Here is a 26018-nt window from a genome sequence, read left to right on the forward strand (position 1 = left end):
GAAGTGGTTAAGTGTCTGAAGCTAGATTTGAACTCAGGTCCTGTGGTAAGATTTGAACCATTTGAACTGGTAGATTTGAACCAGTCCTGAACTTCAGGACTGGTGCTCTATCCACTGCGCCACCAAGCTGCCCCAAAGTTAAGGCATTAAAAAAAATTTTTTTTGAGGTTAAGGCATTTAAAAAAACATTCAGAATATGTTTAGTGTATTTAACCAAAGCCATCCTAGGAAAATTTTATATCTCTAAACATTTTAGGGTAAGAATTCTCCCCATGTGAAAGACTTATATGAACTGATGCAAAGTGAAATGAGAAGAAGCAGGACCAGTAACAGCAATACTGCATGAAGATCAAATGCATCCATTTGCATCCAAATGCAAAAGATATAGCTCTTTTCAGCAATACAATGATCCAAGATAATTCCAAAGGGCTTATGATAGAAAATGCTGTGCACCTCTGGAGAGAGAAATGATGTATTTGTTTTTCACTAAAATATGTCTTCTTATTTTATTTTATTTCTTCTTATTACCCACTTCCTAAGATATTACTCCCATTCTTCTGAGCTGATAGGAGAATAATTCATAAAGTCAGTCTTTCATGGAATTTCATGGAATAGGATAAGAGACTTTAAGAACCACGGGTTAGCACAGTGTGCCTGTGGATGATCTGGCTGCTATATAGAATTTGGAGAGCAGATACATTAGAGCAGGTAGTTTTTCCTTATCCTGTAATTGTAAGAAAACACAACTCTTTATTTCACACATAAGACTTATTATATACTCTCATGATACACTAGGCAAGTAAGTATTGATCCTGAGCTTCTTATATCAAGGAAATGATGCGAATAGTTTTTAATGTTTATGATAGAACAAGGTCTTGTGTACTGGAAGGGGTGTAATTTTTTGATGAGTTTATGTTTAATTTTCAGCTTATCCTACCCCTGTGCTAGCAAAGGATTCTGAGGTCCAGTGTGAGAATTTCAAGATGGAATCTGAGTGTGAGACCAGTGAACATCCCCAATCGAGTCTTTGGAGCAAGGCAACAGTGGTGAGTATATTTACTCAATCCTCATTATTCCTGAATATTCCTAAATCTTTTTGGAGTAGTCTAATTAATCACATTATTCATTTTTCAGATGTGAAGTAGATAAACAAGCTGGAATGGTTGCCTGTTGTTTAGGACAGAAATTTCCATAAATTTTTTTCTTTTGATTGTTAGAAAGCCTGAGATGAGCTGATTATTAAAGGGAGACCAGAACACACAGCCCTATTGCACAAATATTCATTTTGTTGTGGTGAACCCTGAATAATAATGCATAGGGAATATGTTTTAATCCTGAATAGAAAAAAAATCACAACCCCCTCTTCTTTGCCATTAGGACTAAGAGAACTGAGTCAGGAAAAACTGTGAGGCTCCTACTCCCCTTCACATACCATTGTGACATAATGAAGGATAGAAAAGAAAAACAGAATCCAATACTACCCTGGAGTAGAATTATGTTATCTTTCTTCCTGCCTATATTCTCGTTAAAAATCCCTGTCTGTCCAAGAATGATCCCCCTCTCCTGTCTGACAGGAACTGAGCCACGCTCCATGGCTGTAAATACTAGGTTAACTCCTCTCTTCTGGCTCTCTCTCTGAAGTAAAGACAATATGTGTAAAATGTTAGACTAATTGCCTTCTCAGCTTCTCCATCCTGCTTGTAAATGCTAATTAGCTAAGGACTCTTTAAAAGTTCCCTGACTCAGTTGCTCAGGGCCAGAATGATTTTTGGACATGAGTCCCATCCCTAGCCTAAACTCTCCACAATTAAAAGATTAAAACCCAATTTCTGTCTGGCCTTAGTTTCTCGGGTATTACAGTTTGTGTCTGATTCTTTGTGACTATATTTGGATCTTTTTTGGCAAAGATACTGGAGTGGTTTGCCATTTCTTTCTATAGCTCATTTTACAGATGAGAAAACTGAGACAAAGAGGGCTAAGTGACTTGTTCAGGCTCACACAGCCAGTAAATGTCTGCAGGCAGATTTGAACTCAGGAAGAAGCCTTCACACTTCAGGTCCAGCCCTATGGCTACATAGCACCCAATGCAGAGGTAGGAGATGGCAGAAAGGAGACTGGGAGGCCAGGTTGCCCTACTATTGGGTGTATGTACCAGTTTTCAACCGCCTCCTTATCCCAGTAGCTTCAACAAGCTGAGAATGGTCTGCACTGGAACTCCTCTGCCACATGACTGCATGGGAAATAGGAAGAGCATCTTCCTACAGGGGACCAGCCCCATCACTGCTGTTGTTACTGTAACAACTAGGAGACTGATTGGGGAAGCCACACAGCCAACTGTAGCTTTTTTTGTATTCCTGGATGGCAAGGATACTGTTTCTCCTCTCCCAGGAAAAGTATTTCTTCCAAAGCTTATCTCTATTTTTTTTAAAAGAATATCATTTACATTTTTGTTCACTAGATTCCACATGTTGGTATAAAGCTTTAGTTAACTTGAGACATTTTTGATTTGTGGGCATTTCATTATCTCAGTGAGGTCAGTCAGGACGGAGAACAGAAAGAGATACAGAGAGACATCTAGAGACAGAAATAGAGACAGAAAGACAGAGATATACAGAGAGATAGAGACACAGAGAGTCTCCCAGAGAGAGGCAGAGAAAGAGAGATTGAGAGAAAGCATGAAGGGAAGCTCTTCTTCTAAGTCACTGGAGTGTTTTCCAATCTGGGACTTGGAACAAACCAAAGAGATTTTTTTTTTTTTAAAAACATATAAATAGTACAAACTCTCCCAAAGCAGGGAAAAGAGGAAGCCTTGTGAATTTGGACTATCAGACATTAACCAGCATATGGAATAAGTTAAGCAATGGTATTGGGTGGAGAAAGCTCAGGAAATAGAAAGCCAGAATCATTTTCCTCAGATTGATCTTAGGGAAATATCCTTTCTGTTGTTCCTTCTCCCAAGGCAGATTAAAAGGTCCCCATTTCCTTCCGGAGTGTCACAGTGAAGGAATTGATTGACTAAGGGAGAATCATGCCTAGGTGATCTGGGATCTGGGAAAGAGAGTGATGGTGGGGCATCCTTCTAAACCAAACAACTCCAACTTCACAACACCTCTAAAAATGGGGGCTTGTTCAAGACTTTCTTTTTTTTAAACTTTAATTTTTCCCCCTCTGCTTGGGAGTTCAAATATTGCTTTAATTCCCTTTTCCTGGTACTTTAAAGCAGAATTTTTGTAACAGTGCAGCAATAGGCATCAAAGATAATGGTATGAGAAAAGTTTTAATTTTGACTTTAAAAATCATTTTTACTTTTTTCCCCCCATATTTTGCTTGATAGTTCTGGTTTAGAACTGACTTTAATTCACTGGTTTGTTGGAAAATTTATTGAATTCTAGAACTTTTGTGTAAAATCTTGTTCCTTTGGAGGTATGTTTTTGTTTCTCTCTTATATTTGTTTGTGTCTCAAAGACTTTTCCCATTTGATTTTCACTTTGAATCCTATCCCTGCTTTTGATTTTTTTGCTTGTTTTTTAATTTTAGTTGTAATTGGCAATATGCCTGGCAGAGCATCCTGAGCTTGTAGTTGGTCTGATCAGCCCCAGTTGGATACACTATAACTCGATTCTAATATAGTGATGTCATTTTGGTCCTCTTCAAGAATGAAGGACAACAACCAAAAAGTGATGGATAGATTATGATCATTATGGATTAATACCATGAAACTCTGAGTGATCCCTGTGAAATATATTTTCATATAATAGAGAAATGAAATTTTATAGAATTCTAATGGAATTAGATTCTATTATATTAGAAATTGTTATCCATGGATATATTAGATTAAACTCATCTGGTAGCAAACTTTTTAAGAGCAGAAACTGGTAGATTCTGCCTTTGTGTTTGGAGAGACAATATATAAAAATTGTGTATGTACAAGACATCCAGTTGTTAGTCGAGTCATATCTGAGTCTTTATGACCTCATTTGGGGTTTTCTTGGCAAGGATACTGGAGTAGTTTTCCATTTCCTTCTCCAGGCCATTTTACAGAAGAGGAAACTGAGGCAAACAGAGTTAAGTGACTTGCCTAGCATCACACAGCTAGTACATATCTGTGACCAGATTTGAATTCAGGAAGATGACTCCTTCTGATTCCAGGCCTAGTGTTCTATCTAGTATACCACCTACCTTCCTTATAGCAAGCATTAAATTATTGTTAGCTGTTATTGTTGTCATTGTTTCTGAAAATCTCCAATCCCATCAAATATGTCAAGCAAATTATGATTCCCAAATAAAAATTCAGTGGGTTGGAGAGGAATGAGCATCATTGTATATTCTACTTATACAGAGAGAGAGTCCATTTCCCTAGAGACTGGTCCAACCTTCTCCTCATACAGTCTGGACTCCTGGATACACAGAATCCCAAAGTTCTACTGGCCTCAGAGTTAGCTGGAAAGCTCTTGGCTCCAGGACATTTCCTAATGAGAGGTTGATGAAAGCTGCCAGCAAAATGAGGGATTTATCATTGAAGTCCTTAGATGTGGCAAAAATAAAAACTGGGGAGATGGACATGCAGTGATGCTTCTGTCTCCCCCTGTTGCTAGAGGAATCAAATTCCTAATGTTAGAAAAATTTGGAATAATTTGGAGGTCTGTCATTAGATCAGTTGTAAGTGTAGCAGTGTTCACAGAGACAATATCTTTCTTGTTCAGTACAGTCTCATGAAAACTAGTCCATATTTGAAGTCCCTTAGACTGAAAATTTGGGGTGTTTTAAAAAAATTTGGGATCTTTTCTCTCACTTCATAGAAGTTCCACAGCCACAGTGAGGATGATAACAAGGCCTTCCTTCTGTTGATTATTTTTTATTTCTCTCATCTGTAGTTTGTTTGTGGGGGCAGGTAGGTGATGGAGTGAATAGAGTTCTGGGTCTAGAGCCAGGAAAGCTTGAGTTTAAATCTGGTCTCAGACATTCATTAGCTGGGTTTTCCTAGACAAGTCACTTAACTCTGTTGGTCTCAGTTTTCTCAACTGTAAAATGAGCTGGAGAAGGAAATGGCCAACCACTCCAGCATCTTTGCCAAGAAAACCCCAAATGGGGTCATGAAGAATCAGACATGACTGAATAACAACAAAGCTTATTTCTATATAGTTATTTGCATGGACGCTTCAAGAGAGATGAAGCATTTATGAGCACATGTGGATTAGAAGATCCATAGAAATGAGTTGTTGTTGTTCATCCTTGTCTTTTGAAGAAAACCAATGATATCATGGAGGATGACTTGCTTGTTAATTGAAAGCAAGTTAAGTAAGGCAGAGTTGCACAAGTTCATCAACTTCACTTTTTCTTCCTGAGATGGAATAGAACAAATGCCAAGATGATTGACCATGGCCCAGAAGGCAGTGGATGACTTTGGTGGCTTTGATATCTGACCAAGCTCTAACCACTGGAACAGATCCTGCTCACCTACCATCCCACTAGGGAGTCTTCACCTGCTTGCAGGAGACACCCCTCTAACTCACTGATTAGTTTGAGGCCTTTTGGTTACTCTCTACATGGTTTAACCTGTCTGCCGAGATGTTTTACTGTAAGGAGGCTGACCAGCTGGTGGCAAGGAGATTACAGGGGACCCTTTACTGCCGAGACCGATGCATGTGCTACAGCTTCTATAATTGAGAGCTGGATTAATAAGGTAGAAACTAAAAGTGAATGAGCAGTCCCGAAAAGGGCTCCACAAGCCATCACAGCAGAGGTGTTGGTCCTCCATGAACTCTCCATCCACATCTGTTTTGTTAGAGTTATTGAAGTACATATCTGAACTCTCCTACTAGTATATAAACCCATCATGAGGCAAGTATCTTAAGAAGGACAGCAGAGTTGGTGACTATTGGCTGTCACTAGGGCAGTCTCTTAATTATATTTATCTCAGTTTTCTCCTCTGTATGGATGGAAATGGAAATGGGAAATGGAAATGGAAATGGAAAACTATTCCAGTATCTTTCCCAAGAAAATACCAAATGGGATCATGAAGAACTGGACATGAATGAACAGTGGTTAAACAACAAAATGGATTCACCCTCTTGGAAGAGAGAGAAAAAAACAGGGAGAAAAATCAGGTCTCATTGTGCAGTCCAAACAAGTTTCAGCAGCACAGAATCTGTTCCAACTTGCGTTGTACATCATTTGTCTCATTATCTGGGCTCCACATTGCCCACTAGTGACCTCCTGTATAGTCTGCCATGGGAGGCAGGACCTCCATGTCTTTCACCCTCCCAACCCCCCACTCACACTCCCCATCCCAAATCCCATTGGTTATGGTTCTTTCTTCAAGTCCACAGAAGGAAGAGATGAACTTATGAATCAAAACCAGTTGTCCTTCTAGTCCTAAAGGCAGGAACAACTCCAGGGCCAGGTTGCTGAGGGGAAGAATGGTGGGAAAAATCTCTCTAACACAGTAGTCATGTCAAACAGTAGTATTTGTGGCCAAGGCCACGAGGGGTAGCTTTGTGAGATTGTGTGGAAAAACAGTGAGCTTTTTAGGCTGCAGGTAGTTAATTTTCAAAATGGGTAGATGCCATACTAACAAATATGTGAAGTTTATATGTGTTTGGGACTGAGGCTCCCAAAAGTTTAATACAAAGGGAAAAATGCCAGTGATTAAACTTTCTTCAATGTTTTATTAAACATTTTAAAAGTCATTGGTACATCTCTTTTCAGAAATCTCTTGCCTGTGAAGCTTGTATAAATGTGATGAGTGTAATTGGCAACTTTATGGAAAGTGATTCAGAGGTAAGTAGACTGTTGATGTTGTTGCAAAAGCAAACCAAGAAGGACCAGTAAAGGCAGGGACTCACCTGACCTCTCCCCAAATCCCCCCAAACAACTTTAAAATATGCCTCAAAAAGGATTCTGGAATGGCAAAATCAACCAAAAGAGGCCAGCCCAAGACCACTTAGATCAGCAGAAAAGGGCCCATAAACAGCGCTGGGTTTCATTTCTAGGGCAGAGAGGAGCTTGGGATTGGTCACAAACATGTTGGGGATCTGGTTGCATTTCCAGGCTAGAGAAGAGTACTAAACCCTTCAGGATTTAACTCAAGTGATCCCCTTCTATCGGAGTCTTTGTCAGCCCCACAGCTGTTAATGCCTTGCCCTCTAAGATCACCTTTCACTTATGCACATGTTCTCTCCCTGTTAGAATGTTCTTTTTTTGGGTATCTCTTGCATTTAGTACACAGTAAGTGCTTAATTAATGCACATCGATGGTTAAGATCAGTGGAGGAATAAGTGATCTTACCTCTGCCACCCCAAAGACAAAAAATCCCTTTGGTTCTAGTTGAATTAAGCCCACAGGATGGGTTAAAGGTGATATTATAAGACCCTCAGTGAAACATGGACAAGAGAAAGTCCAGGGTATGACCTAAGATTCTGAAGGAAGTTTTCCTTTAGTATTGGCAGACAGTGAAGCCTTTCCTTGGCCAGTGTGTTGCTAGAGCAGATCGTTATTTCACCTTTTTGCTACCATTTGTGGGAGGCAGTGGGATGTACATTCATCAGGTGCATGCTGACCTTCCCTAGCGCTGACTCCCCACTGTGCTTCTCTATAGGAACTCAAGGATTTATGTGGCTATACTGGGGTCTGTGACCCAGGGAAGGAAATGCCAGGGGCTGCCAGCGACGAGGTCCCTGAGCCAGAGTCGGTGGAGGTAACCTGGACCCCTGTAACACTTAGCCTGTGGGACCTTTCTGGAGCAGAGGGAAAGCTCAGATGGCAGCAGGTCTTCCCTGCCTCATTTGAGACTCACAGATGAACTTGGGATACTCAATTGCCCAACTCAATCAGCTAAACAAAATTGCTCTGGGAGTATGAAGCCTCCTGGATTTTCTTCTGTGAAAAGCTTATCTTCCAGTTTAATTTTCTCTAACTCCTCGGAGACTGGTCTTAAGGGACAGAAGGTGAATGTATATGAGGCGGTTCACTCAGAGAATAGGATCAGCCTCCTTGGCTGGGCCCTTGCTTTGCCAAAGCTGGGTTTTGTGGTCTTGGGGCCCCTTCTGTAGCTTCTGGCTCATTTTTCTGGAGGCTTTAGCATCCAGTGAAGCTAGATGAAGTGGTGAATTTCCCTGAATTATATCTCCAGGAAGTCCCAGGATCTTAGATGTGGAGCTGGAAGGGACCCGAGGCCAACTGGTCCTTATAGATGAATAAACTGAGACCCCGTGAAATTAAATGACTTACTAAAGAAGTAAGCAGAACTCTGGTCCTCTGATTCCATGAATCAATGCTCTTCCCACTGCCTTCGTACAGAAGGATTATCAAGTTCTGATTGGCCCATTACATCTGCTTTATTTCTCTTAAATGAGTTGACTTTCCTTAAAATTTATCTATCAAATTTGATCAAATTTACCAATTTACCAGACCCTCCCTTCCTGTTCTCATCTCCCCAGCCCCAGGGAGACCACCCAATCACCTGCCCTCAAAAGAAAAAGAAAAGGTCTAACTTTAAGCCGCCATCATGGGCTCCATGTTGTCTGTTGGAGAGAAGCAGTGAGTGACCACCTTACAGATCCAGCACCCAGGCCTTTGGGCCCAACACGAGGGCTTTCCTCCTTCTGTATCCCAAGGAAATCCCCCAGGAGTTCAGAATCAGGACACCCCAGTCTAGAGTCTGAGTTCAGTATTCACCCAAAGTGGGATCCTGAGTCCCCAGCTCCCCATGCCTCTGTCTCCCCATATTTATGGCGGGCTCCTGCTTCTGGAGCAACGTGTGCTAGGAGGAGCCTCGTGGCAGGAAGCTCTGGGAGAACTGGGGCTGTTGGGGAGGTGTCTGCCATCCCCCGACCTTGGTCCCACTGTGCTCTCTTCACAGAAGAATTTGGTTCAGGAGAAGATTGGTCCTGCTTGTGAACTGTGTCAGTATGTCAGCACAGAGATTGACAAATTGCTGAATAACAACCCGAATATGGTAGGTACGCTCCTGGCCATCCCCTTCCCATGATCTCCCAGTATTTATTTAGTCCTTACAAGGAGCCAGGTGTAGATCTGGGTCCCTTCTCATTCCCTTCAAGCCAAGTTGCTTCAGTGTGAGATGAGACCTGGAATCTGGGTTTGTTCTCACAAAAAAGCCAATTTCTAGTTCTTTGAAGACAGTCCTGTGCCCCAGGCACCTAGAACAGATCTTCCTAGCCCCCCAAACCTCAGCCACAAAGGAGGAAAATAAATTTGCTACAACAGCAGGGCAAGACTTTGGTAAATGTTTGAATCTCAATTAGCTGCTTTGACTTTAGCGATCTATAGAGACAGGACTGGAGCTCTCTTTCCTCTTCTCCCCTCTCCCATCCCTCCAAAACCCCCTGACCTTTTCCAAACCTCAGCATCAGAACCTGCGTCAATCACTCGGGTTGTCAGAGGAGGTGATTAACGCAGCAAAGGAGGTGTGCTCGGCAATCCCCAGCTACGTGGCTGGGAGCTGCCAAGACCTGGTCAGCACCCATGGGCTGAGTATTATGCACCTTCTCCTGGAGGAGACTGACCTCGACTCCGTGTGCACCACTCTTAACATTTGTGAAGGGAAAGCACCAGCACGGGCAGGTAAGGAAGGAAGCAGTCCCTGTGGACCTTTTGTCCAGGGCTTATAACCTCGGAAGTGAGCAGCTATTGGACATGCCATATCACCTCTCACGTCCCCTCTCACGTCCCCTTCGTTCTACAGTTAACATGGCCACGTTTAAGAGCAATATCTTCTGTGAAGTGTGCAAGATGGTCGACGGCTACTTGGACCAGAACCTGGACAAGAACAGCACGCAGGCCATGATTCTCTCTGCCTTTGAGAAGGCTTGCAGCAGGCTGCCAGGAGTTTACAAGGAGGAGGTAATGTCAGGGAGCTAAGAGTCCCCAAGTTAGAAAGGTATTGGACTAGCTGTGGGGCCCCAAAGTGCTGACACCGATTATCTCCTTTCCATCCTCATTAGATGGATGGTTTTACTTTTCCACCTTAGATCAATGGCTTTGAGGACTCATTTCTAAAGGCAGGGTAGCTGATATTCCTCAAGGAGGAGGTAGCCAGGTCCCTGATTTGAGCAGGGAGATCCTGTGATTCTCCTGGGAGGGGGGAGAAGGGCTTGGGGAGGTCTCAAGTGGATGGGACAGCTCAGAGGTGGCCAGAGATTAGTTAGGACCTGTTGGGAAGGCGGGCTGCTCTGGGGTTTGAGCCCTTGAGGCTGCCCGTGTGTCCTCAGCCCTTGGGCTGAATGAATGCTGTCTTGTTCTGCTGCACAGTGTGATCTGTTTGTGAAAAAGTACGAGCCCATGCTGATAGAGGCCCTGCATGACGAGATGGATCCTGAGTCTCTGTGTCCGGTAAGCCAGGCCTTGTGGTAAGGAGCCTGTTTTTGGGGTCCGTGGGCAGATCCCGAGAGCTCCCTTCTAGGAAGCTGGATCATCTCCACGGTCTGTGGGAGAAAGCCCTTTCCTCTTCCCAGTCCGGTTGGATATGTCTGCAGTTTGGCAGTATCCCCTTCCACCCCATGGAAGCCAAGAGAGCCTGGCAATTCTGAATTTGGATCACCTCACTGTCCCTAGAACTCAGTCACTTCCTCTCAGATGGGAAAAAGATGCGGGGGGAGACGAGTCCCTGGGCCCAGCTCATTCTGCTTTTTCACACCCCTTTGTCCCCATGTAGAAAATTGGGGCTTGCCCCCCAACTCCTGCTAAGCCTCTGTTGGGAACTGAGCACTGTGCCCGGGGCCCCAGCTACTGGTGTGAGAACATGGAGACGGCAGCTCAGTGCAACGTAAGTAGCTGCTGCTGTCCAGCTTTGGAGAACAGTCTCTTCATTTGCTATGAGATTCTTTGGAAGGGTTGAAGGCGCTGTTCATTTAGACTGACTGGAAAGAATCCTTAGGTCCTCCACTCTTGTTTTTCCCCAACTTTCTTCACTAGGGTATTCTGAGAAAAGCGGTTCACAAAACGGGCAGGGATGTGGGCTGAGTGGTATCTCACCTACTCCATGAAAGCCGTTTCATACAGGGAGGGAAACAAAATGAAGTCTCCTGACTCCAAGACTGACTCACTTCATGGGTGACAAGTTTCTTACTTTGGGGGCCAGAGTGCTCAGGTGGACAGCAGAGCTTTGATGGGGCACGGACTTCTTGTCTTAGAAGCATGTAGTGGGATTTTTCCTGCAGCGGGTTCTGTTTGGGTTGTGTTTTAGCTTCCAAGATGGCCAGCCCTAGCCTTAATTATCAAATCTCATGTAGCCGATGGGCCAGTGATCCAGAGGTTCTCAAACTATGGCCACGTCAGATGTGGCAGCTGAGGACGCTTATCCCCCTCACCCAGGACTATGAAGTTTCTTTATTTAAAGGCCCACAAAACAAAGTTTTTGTTTTTACTATAGTCCGGCCCTCCAACAGTCTGAGGGACAGTGAACTGGCCCCCTATTTAAAAAGTTTGAGGACCCCTGCTAGACTAACCAGAGTCATATTTGCTGAGATTGGTGTCTGCTTGGGGAGCCTTGGTTGAACCTTAAGGCTTTCCATCTAGACTTAGGGCTTCCTTCCTTCCACACCAGAGGGGCTTAATGAGGATTAGCAGAGAAGGATGTGGTTATCTGCAGAGTTCAGAGGGAAAGATTTATCTTGTTTGACAACTCAGGGCAGAAGGAGAATGGGAGTGTTCTCCTTGGCTCTGGGGAAGTGACTTTGAGAGTCTGGGACTGAGCCAGTGGAAATGCTGACCCAGGCTCTCAATTCATACCTGCATCCACACATGCAGAGGCAGATGCTTCCATTGGTTAAAACCCTGGCCCAAGGGAGGTCTGGGAAGGTCCTCAGGAAACATGGACAAGCGCAAGAAATCCCCAGTCTCATGCAACTGTTGCTCTTGTTTGCTGTCTCTAACTTGCAGAACTATGTAAGGACAGGAGAGACAAGACCCCTTCTCTTCTCCAGCTCTAGGAGGTTAGAGCCCTTCCTTTTGTCCAGTGCTCCCTCATGGTCCTTTTGGTTCCTTCCTCAGTTTTCTGGGGAAAGGGGAGGCTTCTAGGCCATCAGCCTTGGGTCTTTGGCCCACAGGGTATCAGAAAAATGGATGGATTCTCCTCTCTGCTCAGTTTTGTGCTTTTTGGAGAGTTTGGTGACAATCAGCTCGCAGTGACATAGTAGAATTATTCCCAAATTTGGAGTTAGATGACTAGAGTTCACACTGACTGTTCTACTTACTTTCTGTGCATTTTGAGCAAATCACTTTGCATTTCCAAAAAATAGCTGCCTTCTGGGATAGGGATGATGTCCATACTTTTACCAAGAACCCCCCTGGGTGTCTGGTATAAACATTATGTGGAAGGAGGAGATATAAACTCTGCAAGTAATAAAGTGTTAGGCCAGGGCTTTTAACTATTTGAAAAAGTATATTTTGATGGTTATATTTCAATGTAATTGCTTTCTTTCATCATGCTTTGTATTTTATACATTAAAAATATTATTCTGAGAAAGGGTTCATAGATGGCTTCTTCACCAGATGGGCAAAGGGGTCCATGAATCCTGAATTAGACAAGCGGCAGCTGCTTTCATCACTTAGTGGATCATTTGACCTCTTAAAACTCCCACTTTAAGTAGGTGAAGTTTGGTTTCTGTCCCTGACTGGTGTGACTGTGCTTTCCCTGGGGTTTCATGTCCCCACACTGGGGAGACCATGTAGGGTACCTGGGCACTTGTGGACCCTGCCTGCCTCTCAAAGAGGGAAGTAGAGGCTGGAAGCTCGTTTCCATTGACAATCAAGTCAGCAAGTGTTTATTAAAATGGGATACTTGCCCATTCCCTGCATAGATTGCTTTGACTTCTTTTCACTTCATCAGTCTCAAACTCTGGGGTTCTAGTCTTAGGGTTCAACGAAGAAGACCCATTTTGCCTTAGCAGCCAATCAGTTCACATACACTTATTAAGCACCTACTACTGGCATTATTAACCTCACCAACCTCTAAAGACAAGTGCCTGGTTTGAACCAGGTGTTGAACCAGAGGTCTCAGTTTGAAAGAGAATTAGTTTGGGCCGATTGGCTTTGGAAGGACCTAATTTTTTTTCTCTCCCCACTAGGCTGTTGAGCACTGCAAGAAGCATGTATGGAGTTAGAAGACATCCCTTCTCTCTTGGAAGCATTACACTTTCTATTTGTGTGTCTGGGGGAATACACAGATCTGATTTTTTCCCTGTTTTTAAATGAGCCCGTATCTTCTTCTCCCTCCATCCTGTCACTCTTGTTCCATTTGCCCATCACTGCCATGGGTCTGAAAGGCACCATATTGACCATGTCATTGTGCTTTTTCCTCCTCCGCTAGAAGAATGATGGGCAATGAATGCATCATGGACTAGTGGGATGGTGGAGATGTAGGTTGGGGGGAAGGCGGGAGCCTGGGAATAGGGATGACAGTAGCATGGGCCCAGCCCACTGACGGTCAGATCGAGGGCTTCAAACTTATTTCTTAGCTGTTTAGAACTGTCCTAGGCTTAGGCTATTATGGGCCTCCCTTAACTTATTGGTTTGTCTTATATATTCAGGGTAGAAGAAAGACATAATTTGTCCTTAAGTGTAAAAATTCTGAGTCCTTCTTGGTTTTTTAAACTGGTTTTGCTGCAGTGTAGAGGAGTCCCAGTCTCCTCACTGAGAGCTGCTGTTGGCTTAGAAAGGGAGGGGAAGGGGAGAGCAGGAGAGGTTTTTGGGTTTGAGGGAGTCCAGTTCTGATTTCCTTGAATGCTCCACTCTTGGGTTATAGCTTTCTCTTGTTGTCTGTTTCTTTGTGCTACATTTCTTGAGCTTTTACTTTGAAGAGGATTTGGGGAGTGGGACAGAGCTGTGCCTGGGCCGTATTGCAGGATGGGTAGCACTGGGGATTGTGCCTACAGGACTTCTCAGAGTCCTCCACTTATGTGGTGAATATAATGGTGCTTGCTGAGCTCAAGGACAAAGAATCTTTTTCTTCTAGCTCTGGGTGAATGTTTTGCTGGTGCCTGGGCTTGCTTTCCATAGAACTCTGAGCACATCACACAGTTCCCAGGGCACTGCTTCAGCCCCTTCCTATCTTAATTGTCATCATTATTATCATTTTTGCTGAGGCAATTGGGGTTAAGAGACTTGCCCAGGGTCACACAGCCAGGAAGTGTTAAGTGACTGAGATCAGATTTGAACTCAGGTCCTCCTGACTTCAGGGCTGGTGCTGTATCCACTGTACCACCCAGCTGCCCCCAATCATAATTATTTTTAAAGTTAATGTGAGGGACAAAATTCTGCATTTTTGGCTTCCTTATAGAAAATGGTTGTCAGTTGTAGAACCAGTGAACACAAAAGGAATCTGGATTTCAGTTTCTCCTCTCCCCTTGTGATAGCACCCTCTGCTCTATTAGGAAAGAGACTAAATACTGATGATTTTGTTTTGTTTTTGCCTTAAGTCTTTCTATGATTCACAATAAAAGTTGGGAAAAATTAGAGGCTTTTGTTTTGGATAATTCATCCGTCACAGGGATGTGAAAATCTCCTCTTGGTTGGATTACGAGCCCAGTCCGGAGAAGGGTGACTTCTTCAGTCTTTCACGTTCCCTCATCTCTCCTCTCCAACCTCCCACCAGCCCAAGGCCCCTGAAGGTCAACGAAGAGATCGAAGTGAAGTCTCCCCCTCCCCCTTCCCCTGCCCACCACCTAAGACTACACGGGTGAGATTTACCAAAGCCAGAGTGTATTTCCGGTTCCTTTGTTTAAACAGACCATTCCAAAAACTTCCGACAGTGACTACTGAGAAATGACTCTGAGGTGAGGTGGGGGCAATCGGAGGGATGGATTAATTTTTAAAAATTACACAACACACACTCGACATTCCAAGCCTGGGGAACCTCAGTCGCCTTGCTTCGTCAGCTGAACGTGTTTGGGAACCAGCAAAATGGGAAAAGGGATGCTCCTTCCTGTGCCCTCCTACCTCTTCCAGGGCCGCCACCATGGGCATGGATTCGTGGATGGGTTAAAAGGCAGTGGGATTTTAACTTAGATTAAGGTGCTAGGATGGGGAGGTAGGTAGGTAGGTCAAACCAGCTTTCAGGGCAATCACTGTTTTCCTCCTTTGGACGCCCCTTGCCCAACCGACGGCTCCCTTCCCGGACCGGGATGGATGAGCTGGAGCTGGGGGCAAAGGAGGAGGGGGCAGTGAAAGCCTGGAGCTTCTTGTCCTTGTCCTTGTTTGTCAAACTCTCGGACCCCCGGGAGTCAGGGCCACACTCCCCTGATGCCATCCGTAGATGCTAATAGATCTGTTTGGTTTTCTTAAAAAAATAACAAATTTTATGAATGTAAAGATCAGATGCTGAATGAGCGTCTGGTAAAAGTAAAGTCTGGAGAGGTTGCCTCCAGGGATTTGAGCCGGGACCCCTCCTCCCCGGGCCCTCCCCCCGAGATTGGATGAGGGGGCCTCGGCCCCCCTGCTCTGGGGCGACCCCACCATGCAGTCTCCGGAGCTGCCTGCCCACTCCCAGGCCAGGCCCCGGGGCCCTCACACCAGCGAAGCTACTTCTAGTCACAACTCTGTGATTTCCAGAGGGCTCTCCATGATCACCTCCCGCATCTTGTGCATGGGGGTGGATTTGGCAGACTCGGTGCGGGCGTTGCGCTCGTAGGCCCCGGCCTCGGCCGTCAGCGTCTCCAGGGACCGGCCCAGGACTTTCTGATCGTCCTCGGGGAGGCTGTTGAGGTCGGCGGCCAGGAGGGTGCCTGTGCTCCCGTGCACCACGTGGATCCCGTCCGGTCCCTTCAGCTCGATGGGCTGCTTGTGGCGGAAGCGCAGGCTGCCCTGGCCCAGGCTCCGGTCGCCCGTCTCATCTTCCAGCTCCGTCTGGATGAGCTGGAGGAGGCAGTGTGCGGTGACCGCTCAACTCCCCTGCGGCCGCTCGGGCACACTCTGCCCCTTCCCTGGCCCGTCCCCACCTCCCCGCTCCCGTCCTTTCCCCCCTTGGCACAAAGAACACAAGTCAGCAACCAGCTCCGGCTCCCCAAACACCCCGTTCTCGAAACAATCCAAGCCAGAAGGTAGAAAGGACAGGCTCCGTGCCGGGGGAGGACGAAGGAGACACGGCATCCCCGGAGTCGGGGCACACACACTGCCCTGCCCCTCCGCCCGCCCTGCTACCTCTGAGATGGAGGACTGGCAGGAGGCTGCTTTTTGCATCATACGTTGGGCAAACAGCTTTTTGAGCCGTAGGTAATCCTCCAAGACCACCTTCAGCAGCGAGCCCTGAGGGAGGTAACAGCGTTGAACCCCCTCCCTCCCCAGAGGCCCTCAGCTTCCCTCACGGGGCACGAGGGGGCTCTTGCCTGGCAGCCGCTCCACACACACCGAGTCACTCAAGAGGAGATGGGGGGAGGGGGGGTGAGCTTTCCTGCCCGGGAGACCGAGGGCTGCTCCGAGGCAGAATGGCTGCTCAGAGCCGGGAGGCTGCTGGGTAGTGCTGCGGCCTAAGGGTGGGCTGGCCTGGGGGCAGGAGGATGGGCCTTCTCCTCGAGGAGTCCAGAGTCTGCCACTGAAGGGGGTTCTGTGCAAAGTTTGGGTTTGTCCTCCAGGGGGTCGGGGTGAACTGCAGCACTGAGGGCAGGGGGAGCAGAGGAACTAACCGGGCTGGGTGGCTCTCATGTCACTGCTGCGCCCATTTTCTAGAAAATTAACTGAGGCCCAGGGGATGGAATGGGGGTGGGGGTCAGATTACAGCTAAGATGGTATTTGTGGTCGCCCATGACACTGAGGTCCTAGTGGGAAGGGCCGAGTCTGTGTTGGGGAGAACTTTCTAACATTGAAGGTATGAAAGGAGGCTTGTCAAGAGATATTTGTGTTTGTGTGTGTGTGTGTGTGTGTAAAAGAGATAGAGACAGAGAGAGAGAAGAAAGAGTGGGGGAGGAAGAGAGAGAGACAGACAGAGAGAGAGAGAAGGAAAGGAGAGAGGGAGAGAGAAAAAAGAGAGAGAAGAAAGAGAGTGGGGGAGGGAGGGAGGGAGGGAGAGAAAGAGAGAAATTTGAAACATGAAAACTTAAGGGGAAGGAGATGCTTTTTCTAGAACAGCTTTGCTCATGTTCTTGAGAGGCTTCGGGGATTTACAAGATCCCAAGGTCTTAAAATTCCTGTTCTATTGATGGGACATTAGAGCCGTGACTCGGGTCACAGATTTACCTGGGCCTGGGAGCTGACCAGCAGAAGATGAGGCTGACTCCTCTTCCTGGAAGGGCCACCCCATTTCTGAATGAGGCTAAATTCCCAAAGAGAAGTGGAATAGGCCCCCAGGATCTCACCTTAATGGGCCCCTCCCGGATGATCTGGCCCAGTTTGGCGATGTTGTCATACTCCTGGATGGCAGCTCGTAGGTAACGGTCATCTTCTGGTTTGACAGCTGATGGTTCTCTCCCAAACGTCCCCTGAAAATGAGATAAAGTAAGAAAGCAGCAAGGAGGGAGGAAGGTCCTTTTCAAGGGGGCTCAGCTCGGCTGAAACATCCCCACCTCCACTTAGATTTATCCAGTCCTGCTGGGCCCCCAAGGGCCAAGAGGATCTCATGGACCAGAGGCTCTCTGGGATCGGGGCCCCTTTAGTACCTTGGTAGAGGTGGGAAGGTTAAGGACTCACGTGTGTGCGGGCAGGGCTGTTCCACAGGTCTGTGATCTCGCTGAGGTTCTCGGGGAGGTCATCTTCATGTTCAGCCTGAGCAGCAAGCTCTAGGTTCCGGCAGAATGGGTCCAGCCACACAGGGTTGGCCCTGCGGGGAGGGTGCACAGAGATGACTCTTGGTCACCCAGGACTGGACCTTGCTGGCTTGGCCCGTCCAGCTCTCACAGCTACTTCAACGTCCTTGGCCCTCCCTACTAGCCAGTTAATGTGATCTGGGAAGCCTTCCTGAAGGCCAGGCTCCAGTCTCCCAGGGTGGGAGAATGAAGGGCTCATCTGGTGCTCCAAGGAACTCTGGGATCCTTTTAGCTTAGTCTACTCCACTATATGCATGACATCGTCCCTGGCTCTTTGGCCTTCTTGGGGAACTTTTCCCCGGTGGGTAGCAAAGAGGTCCTTGGGATTTGCTTTCAGGACCATGGCTAAGGGGTGGGGAGGGTGTGTGTGTGTGTGTATGTGTGTGTGACAGAGAGACAGAGAGAGGGAGAGAGAAAGAGAGAGAGAAGAAACAAAGAGAGAGAGAAGAAACAAAGAGAGAAGAGAGAGACAAAGAGAGAGAAGAGAGAGAAGAGACAAAGAGAGAAGAGACAAAGAGAGAGAGAGAGGAGACAAAGAGAGGAGAGAGAGAGAGAAAACGAGAGAGAGAGAGAGAGAGAGAGAGAGAGAGAGAGAGAGAGAGAGAGAGGTCTGATTAGGGTCTGATCGGGCAAGGAGAAGGTTTGTTTGATTCTTGAGGGTAGCAGTGGACCCTGGCAATGGCAGCGGTGGTTCCTTCCCTCCCCCAGTGTGCATAGAGACACTCACCCATCGAAGGAGTACTTGTTGGTATTGGGCATGTCCATGATATCTATAAAGCCTCGGTTTCCTGATGGGAGAAGGCAAGGGGAGGGAGTGGTGAATTGGAGAGACCATCCAGGAGGGATCTTCCATGGGGATTCTGCTTGGGACCCCCAGGTGCCAGAGGGAAGATGGACAGAAAGGGAATGTGGACTTCATTGCCCACGGGCCCCTCTGGGACATTCCTCTCCTTCACTCTCACCTCTGGAGACACGAATGCCCCCTGCTGCACTCACCTGTGGATCCAGCCACAATAGCTTTGAGTTTCCTCTTGTGCCTGAGGAGAAGTGGAGAAAGGAGGGATTAAGGAGGAAGGCTCCGGGAGACAGGAGTCAGGGGTGAGTGGGTCTCCTCGGGATCCACTCCCAGGTCCAACCAGTCCCAGGCTGAAAGGCTCAGTAGGAAGCAGGACTGGGATCCTGAATGAGTCTTCATAAAGCGGCTGGTAGGTAGGGGGCTCTTCAGGTCCCACAGTGGGACGGCCTTGTACAGGCTGAATGTGTTAGTGAAAGCTAGCCTGGGGCCTGGGTCCAGCCTGTCCGAGGCATTATCCAATGCTATTTCTAGGATTTGGGTGGATGGGAGCAGGATAGTGGGGACAAGAGTCTTGGGGAAGGGGTGCAGAGAGTGACCTCACTTACACAGTCCTGTAGTACCAGTTCATGAGAATGAAGAGCATAGCAGCGAGGAAGAGGAGGATGGCCAAAATGATGATCGCCATCTGGAAGGGGAAGCCGGGGATAAGCTCCCGGGTTAGGGGGTGCCCTTATATGCCCAAGCTTCTGCTCAGGGTGAAGGACCCATTTCCAGGGTGTTGAACCTCGGGATGGGGACTACTCAAAGCCCCCCACTTCTTTGAGCCCTCCCTACAATAGGAAAGCATGGGCCACTGGACAGTGGTCCAGAAGCCACTGGGAAAGTCTGACCTCTAACCCTCCTCACAATCTCTTCCCCAGTGCCAGGGACTCCTGATCCCTTGTTCTCACACCTGCAAGGCTGACATGTCATCAGGGAGCCGGGGCGTGATGGCGGGCTGGACATCCAGGACATTATAGTTTCGAAAGAGGTTCCTCAGTTGCTCCTTATTTTCATCGATCATTTGGATAACCCTGGGAGGAGGGGAGACATCAGAGCTCCCGGCCCCTCCTCTCCCCCTTCCCTCAAGAGGCTACTTGTCAGAGGGCTAGCACATTTCCACAACCTGCCACCGTCTCCTTGTTACTTTAGCAGCTTTCAGAGTCTATTCAAATTCTGCCGTCTTGGGGAAGCCTTCCCTGATTGGAACATCAGCCCTCTTGTGTGCTTATAATCACAGTGTTTCCTTTAGGCTTTTCTTCTTTTAAGAGAGTTACCTCCCCCAGGGAAGGCTTGGTTCTCCCGGGATTGTTGGAGCCTCTTCCTTCCTCCCTCTCCATGTGCCATAAATAAGCTCAGCTCATGGGATGGACTGACCCCCACTCACCGATCCACATCCAAGATGCGATTGGTTTCTCTGTTCACCACATGAATGAGCAGCTCTGTCTGGGAAAAATTTACCCGGCCCCTCTGGTCCACGTGAAACTGGGGTGGGAGAGGCAAGAGGGACAGTTTTCCATCTTCAGGAGTCCTCTCCTCATTCTTCCACCCCCTTCCCTACCTTCTCCCTTAATAACAGATAATTTTCCTTAGGAAAAAAATTAATTTATAATTTTCTACCAATTAATTCATTTATAAAAGTTAAATTTCTTAAGTATTTTAAAATATTCCAGTTTAATTCATTAAACCTGGAAAGTGCTATCATTACTTCCATTTTACAGACAAGGAAACTGAGGCAGAAGGGACTTGCCTAGGGCCCCCTAGCTAAGTATCTGAAGGAGGTTTTGGACTATCCACTTAGGACACCCCGTTCCCCCCTCTCCTCTGCTTTCTACTCTCATACCCTTTTCCTCCTGTGGGCACCGGCAGCTTTGAGAGGGCATAAGGCTCCCCTAAGAAGATGCATAGGTAAGATGCATCAGCCTTAAAACAATATGTCCTGAGATTTTGACTTCACCAGTCCCCGCCTGGCTCTCACGGGATCTTGCTCCCATTTGCGCTGAGACACCCGGTGTCTCACACCCCTTACCTGGTCCCCTTTCCCTCTGGCCGAGCATCCCCCTGCCTCCTCTATGACTTCTTCCTCTTGCCTGTGGCCTCCATACCTGAACATCGTCAGTATTGACAATGGCCCCAGTGATATTGGACAGCAGGCGGATGAACTCTTCCTCGAAGCCGCGTACCCGGTCCGGGATCTCGTTGATGATAATCTTGACCCTCTGGTCGTCCCGCAGGATGTAGATGCCCACAATGGCCGTGTCATTGTGACCGGCTAAGTCCAGGGCGATGATGTCCACCACAAAATAGCCAGGGCTGTAGACCATGAAGAGGTCAAATGTACGTAGGATTCCATCCACGCTTCCTGAATGGGGAAGAAGGTAAAGAAGGGGTCGCAATCAGGGAGCTGAGCCGAGTCATTTCCCTAACCCCGGGCAGACAAAGACCTTGATAGAGATGCTATGGAAAGGGGCCTAGGACATGAAGAATCTCTAAACCCCCAATAGGTACTAGGGTCATAGATTTAGGCCTGGAAGGGGCATTTGAGGCCATCTAGTCCAACTACTTCATTTTACAAATGAGTAAACAGAAGCTCCAAGAAGTAAGGTGTCTTGCCTGAAGTTATCCCCAAATAACTGATGTCTAGGTCAACTCATTACCATACTCACTTATACATATTCATACATAAATGTATACTTTTAAATGGATATATTATTATATGTATGACCCAATTTTTGAGTCTGCAAAAGGCTTGGATGCAGAGCAGGGGGCTGTCTGCTGGCAAAAAAAAAAAATCTTTTCTCCAGTATTCCCTATATCTGAGACTATTTTGGATTTAATCTGTGGGCAGTCTACTCAGATCATTGCTGACTTTGGACAATAGGCTTGTGGGTACAGCAATGCAGAAGTCCCAGTGAGTAGGGGAAAAGGAAGAAATCATGGCAAATGGAGAGACACTTGGGAGCCACAAGTAATCAGGTATAGGTGGTGAGAGATAAGCCATGAAGATGTGCTGGAGAGCAAGATTGATTCTGGGCTGAGACTGGGCATCCCCAGAAAGAGCAGTGCCAGGGATCCTAGCCTGGGGAGGCGGGAGCTGGAAGCTGGGACCCCTTTCATATTCTGACAAACCGCTTGTTCCTTTTTCAGTTCATGTGTGTAAAGGTATTCATTCTTCAGATTTTTTATTTCTCTGTTGGACAACAGAAACACTAAGTGGTGCTTGTATTTTACTTAATGCTTATAAATAGAAAGATGAGAGAGAGAAGACAGAGGGAAAGAGGAAAAGAGGGAGGGGAAGAGAGACAGAAGAAGAGAGGGAGACACATGTAGAGATAGAGACAGGAGAGACGGAGATAGTGAGGGGAAAGAAAGAAAATGAGAGAAAGAGGGAAAAAAGGAGGGAAGGGAAAGAGAAGAAAGAGGAAAGAAAGGAGAGAGAGACAGACACATGGAGAGAGAGGGAAAGAGGAGGAGAAGGTGGACATATAGAGAAAAAGAGGGAGACAAACAAGCAGAGATAGATAGAGAAAAGAAAGAGAAAGAAGAAAGAGGGGAAAAGGAGGGAAGGGAAAGAGAGAGAAAGGAAGGAAGGGAGGGAAGAAGAAAGAGAGATAGACATACACACAGAGACAGAGGCAGAGAGAGACATACACACAGAGACACAGAGACACACACACACACAGACACAGACACACACACACACACACACACACACACACACACACAGAGAGAGAGAGCATTTCCTGCTTCTGCTTTGTGAGGATGAAATATTAAATCCAAATGCATGAGTGGATGGTCCTGGACCATTAGGACAAAGTGGACTGTTGCTGAATTGTTACAAACCTGGCAAAGAATCCCTAAACCCAGATATCCCCTAGTTTAAAAGCATGAACTCAGGCTGTGAGCGAGCACAGGGAAAGCACTTTCCTTCCATTTGCTGGAATTGGAAAGAAAGCCATTTAGGGGGAATGAACTGCTTGGAAAGAGAATTTTCCACACACACTTAAAAGATGAGCTGATCTTTACCCAGAACCCCAAAGCTGGAAACGAATGGTCTGCCCACTATTTGGGAATAGCTAAATAAATTATTGTATTTGAATATAAGTTAAAATGATTCTGCCACAAGAAATGAGAAATTTGGAAAGACCTCTCTAAAGTGATATTGAGTGAACAGAACTAGAACAATTTCTCCAATGTGGACATTCTATAGAACGCCACATTTGCAGACTTTCAGAACTCTGACCACTACAGTGATAAACCCTGAGTCCTGGGGACCAGTGATGAAACAAGGCACTTGGCTCTGGCCAGAGAGGTGATGGGCTTAAAATGAATACACTTGTGAACATAGCACAAAAGTATTTTTTAGACTATATTTGTTGCTTATGAAGGTTTTATTTTTAAATTTAAGACATTGTTCAGTTTAGGGGAAGCAGTGGGAGTATTTCCAAATACGTCCCCCAAAAAACTATGTGCTGAAAGGAAGTTCCCTCCTGGGGAAAGGAGTGGAGGAGACTTATTCAGGTCCTTGGGTTCAGGAGTTGACTTAGGAGAGCTTGGGTTGCCTTACTCACCATCTCCCCCTGGCGACTAACTATGATACCCAGGATACCGTCACAAGACACAGGTTCCTATCCATATACACACATGTGTGTATACACACATGTATATGTACATATGTGTATATATACCTACACCCACGTATGATTTCTGAGGCACACTCAAAAATATATTTATAATCCAGTTACTTACTTTGTGGTACTCTAAACAACACAAGCACTCCCATGCATGGGGGAAAGAAGTCTGGGTTTGCAATTAAGAAAAACTTGGATTTGAATCTTCCCACCCTTGCTACCTGCCGTGATTGTGGGAAGGCCATTTACCTTTTCTGAATCTGTTTCCTAATCTGCAAAATGGGTATAATAATACCTGTGGCGCTTACCTGACAAAGATTATACATTGTATGCATTATCTCATTAGAATCAGTGAGGATACAATGAGATAAGGATACAATGTGGCCTGTAAATTCTGACATGTTGTATGAATGTTACTTTAAGTTAAGAGGACCACAGACACACACGCTCTAAGTCTGGTCTTGTCCCACTTCTCCCTCTAGTTCCTCAGCCAGGCTTCCCTGGAAAACTAGGCGGACTGCCCTCCTCTCCCTTTTTCCTGGCCCATGGGGCTCTGAGTGGGGGCCTGGGATGGTGGGTGAGGTTTCTCTCCCTGAGATGGATCCGGAGCCCCCCTTCTCCACCTTTATTCAGGACACTCTGGCTCTCACCCATGGTGAAGACCTGGCCCACATCTTCCGAGTCATTGGAGTGCTCCCGGAAGTAGTGGATGGCCAGGATGCTGTAGAACACCAGGCTGTTATTGCCAATGTCGTCATCTGTGGCCAGCACTTGAATGAGTTCCGATCCCACTTTCGCATCAGTGGCCACTCCTGTGGGGAACAGTCAGGGAGTAGGGAGGAGTAATGGGCTTGGGCTCTCCTCCGGCTCCCTATTCTCCCTGTGTTCCTTCAATGCGCCCATGTAGGGGCCGCCTCTCGTTCCCTTCTGGAACCTCAGATTCTCACTGAGCCACCATTCTACAAGTGGGTGGTCCCTTATAAGACAGAAAGCAGCACCAATCCCCATCCTTTGGGTGAACATCAAAAACCAGACTCTGGACACTCAGCTCGCAGACTCTTAGTCAACCAGAGCTATAGGACCCTTCGCCCTCATCACAATCCCTGAACTTGGGAGTTGGGTTTGGGGACCGAGGAGATGGGGAGACCTTCCTAAAGTACCTGAGGCCCCCCTCCCTTGCCCTTGCCCCAGGCCCCCCTGCCACTGCCCCGGTCCCATCACCTGCAGTGTACTCAGACTTTGTGAAGCGTGGAGGCTGGTCATTGATGTCCTCGATGACAATTCGCACCTCCTGGAGGGTCAGGTCAGTTGTGAGGTCAAGGACTTGGGAAGCCCCCGGACCACGGGGGAGCGTCCAGCTCCGGTTGCTTGAAGCCTTGACAATGATGGAGAACAGGGCTTCGCGTTCACGGTCCAGATCCCGTAGGACCAAGAGTCTTCCATCTTTCTTTAGCAGAAAGTTTTCTTCCTCGTTGCCAGCTTGGGGAGGAAGGATGAGATTCAGTGGGGGGAAGTGGGGAAAGGGGAGGAATTCCATCCCAGCCGCCGCCCACCCCAGACTACTGCCCTTCTCACCTGCAATGAAATAGTAGACAATAGCATTGGGGCCCTCGTCTGCGTCCACGGCTCCCGTCACATTGCCCACAAGGGTGCCAGGCTGGGAGTGCTCAGGCACAGAGAGGAGCTGGTACTGGGGGCTGCCTTTCTGCAGGACCAGGAGAGCAGTCACAGGTGTTAGGGATGGGCCAGTGGCCAGGCCTCCCTGGGCGGGGAGTGGACAGAGCCCCCTGGGAAGGATAGCGGGTCAGACGCTGGGAGGGACGCAAGGAGAATGACTTTCTGCACAGAAGGGCTGGACCAGCACATGGTGACTATGGTCATTGGACATCATAACTGTCTTCAGAAAGGGAGGGGAGGGAATGGAATACGTGGATGCACATTTAGACCAAACAGGCATGTGTGTACACGGATGTAGGCACATGTACACACTGGCACATGCATGATATTCAAGTGCACATGCATGCTTGAAAGGAAAGGAAAAGGACCAGCAGAGTCAATGTGGGCTTAAGTCTCACTCTCTGATTTCCTTTAGGTTTGGGGTAGCTGATTTCTCTGGCTGAGATGGATTACAAACCATGGACACTAGGAAGGGGAGGAGAGCAGAGGAGGGGGGAGCGCTTCCCCCTCCTCTGCTCCTATCACTTCTACAGGGAACAGGGGGAGGATCCTGGTGGGAGGATCCCAAACCAGCTTCCTATCACCTAGCCTGGACCTCCTCCAAAGCCAGGGGAAAGGGATGGGGGAGAGAAGGCTTGGGGCTCACTGGAGGTCTCATGAAGATGGGCTCATTGTCATCAATATCGTCCAGGGCCACCTGAAGGGGCTGCATGGTCTCATAGGGCACGGGCTGGCCCAGGTCACTGGCCACCAGGATCAGCTGGAGGGAGGAAAGGAGGTTAGAGAGAGGCCCCTGAGGTCCCCTTGAAACCAAGAAGTCCTTAGATGGGCTGGGGAGAATGCAGGAATCTTAGTTATTTTTAAAAAGCTTTTTATTTTCAAAACATATGCAGGGATAATTTTTCAACATCGACCCTTGCATAGCCTTGTGTTCCAGATTTTCTCCTCCTTCCCCCACTCCCCTCCCCTAGATGTCAAGCAATCCAATATGGTTATACGTGTTGAAATATATGCTAAATCCAACAGGTGTTAACATATTTATATACTTCTCTTGCATGCAGGGAATCTTAGAACTAGGGTAAGGAACTTCTGATCAGTTGTAAACTAGGGATGTGCTGTCCC

At 47.1% G+C, this 26018-nt stretch overlaps 2 protein-coding genes across 2 annotated transcripts in view; one reads left to right on the forward strand and one right to left on the reverse strand.

Moving 5' to 3' along the window:
* Positions 1 to 14147, forward strand: part of LOC100925836 (prosaposin) — a 29065-nt gene extending 14918 nt beyond the window's left edge. Inside the window, exons 2-10 of the mRNA XM_012540604.3 lie at positions 928 to 1046; positions 6709 to 6780; positions 7598 to 7696; positions 8861 to 8956; positions 9366 to 9582; positions 9704 to 9861; positions 10270 to 10350; positions 10673 to 10783; positions 13086 to 14147. Of these exons, the coding sequence (XP_012396058.3) occupies positions 928 to 1046; positions 6709 to 6780; positions 7598 to 7696; positions 8861 to 8956; positions 9366 to 9582; positions 9704 to 9861; positions 10270 to 10350; positions 10673 to 10783; positions 13086 to 13121 (989 nt within the window). The 3' untranslated portion in view covers positions 13122 to 14147. The remainder of the gene's footprint in view (positions 1 to 927; positions 1047 to 6708; positions 6781 to 7597; positions 7697 to 8860; positions 8957 to 9365; positions 9583 to 9703; positions 9862 to 10269; positions 10351 to 10672; positions 10784 to 13085) is intronic.
* Positions 14148 to 14184: 37 nt separating this feature from the next.
* CDH23 (cadherin related 23) overlaps positions 14185 to 26018 on the reverse strand; it is a 575832-nt gene continuing 563998 nt past the window's right edge. Inside the window, exons 55-68 of the mRNA XM_031956552.1 lie at positions 25543 to 25656; positions 24795 to 24924; positions 24441 to 24698; positions 23870 to 24031; positions 20694 to 20950; positions 19976 to 20073; positions 19502 to 19622; positions 19155 to 19234; positions 18750 to 18790; positions 18481 to 18541; positions 17638 to 17767; positions 17307 to 17429; positions 16156 to 16260; positions 14185 to 15870 (exon numbers count right to left, since the gene is read on the reverse strand). Coding sequence (XP_031812412.1) covers positions 15547 to 15870; positions 16156 to 16260; positions 17307 to 17429; positions 17638 to 17767; positions 18481 to 18541; positions 18750 to 18790; positions 19155 to 19234; positions 19502 to 19622; positions 19976 to 20073; positions 20694 to 20950; positions 23870 to 24031; positions 24441 to 24698; positions 24795 to 24924; positions 25543 to 25656 — 2004 coding nt within the window. The 3' untranslated portion in view covers positions 14185 to 15546. The remainder of the gene's footprint in view (positions 15871 to 16155; positions 16261 to 17306; positions 17430 to 17637; positions 17768 to 18480; positions 18542 to 18749; positions 18791 to 19154; positions 19235 to 19501; positions 19623 to 19975; positions 20074 to 20693; positions 20951 to 23869; positions 24032 to 24440; positions 24699 to 24794; positions 24925 to 25542; positions 25657 to 26018) is intronic.

Source organism: Sarcophilus harrisii, chromosome 2 (assembly GCF_902635505.1).
Source record: "Sarcophilus harrisii chromosome 2, mSarHar1.11, whole genome shotgun sequence".
Classification (NCBI taxonomy): Eukaryota; Metazoa; Chordata; class Mammalia; order Dasyuromorphia; family Dasyuridae; genus Sarcophilus; species Sarcophilus harrisii.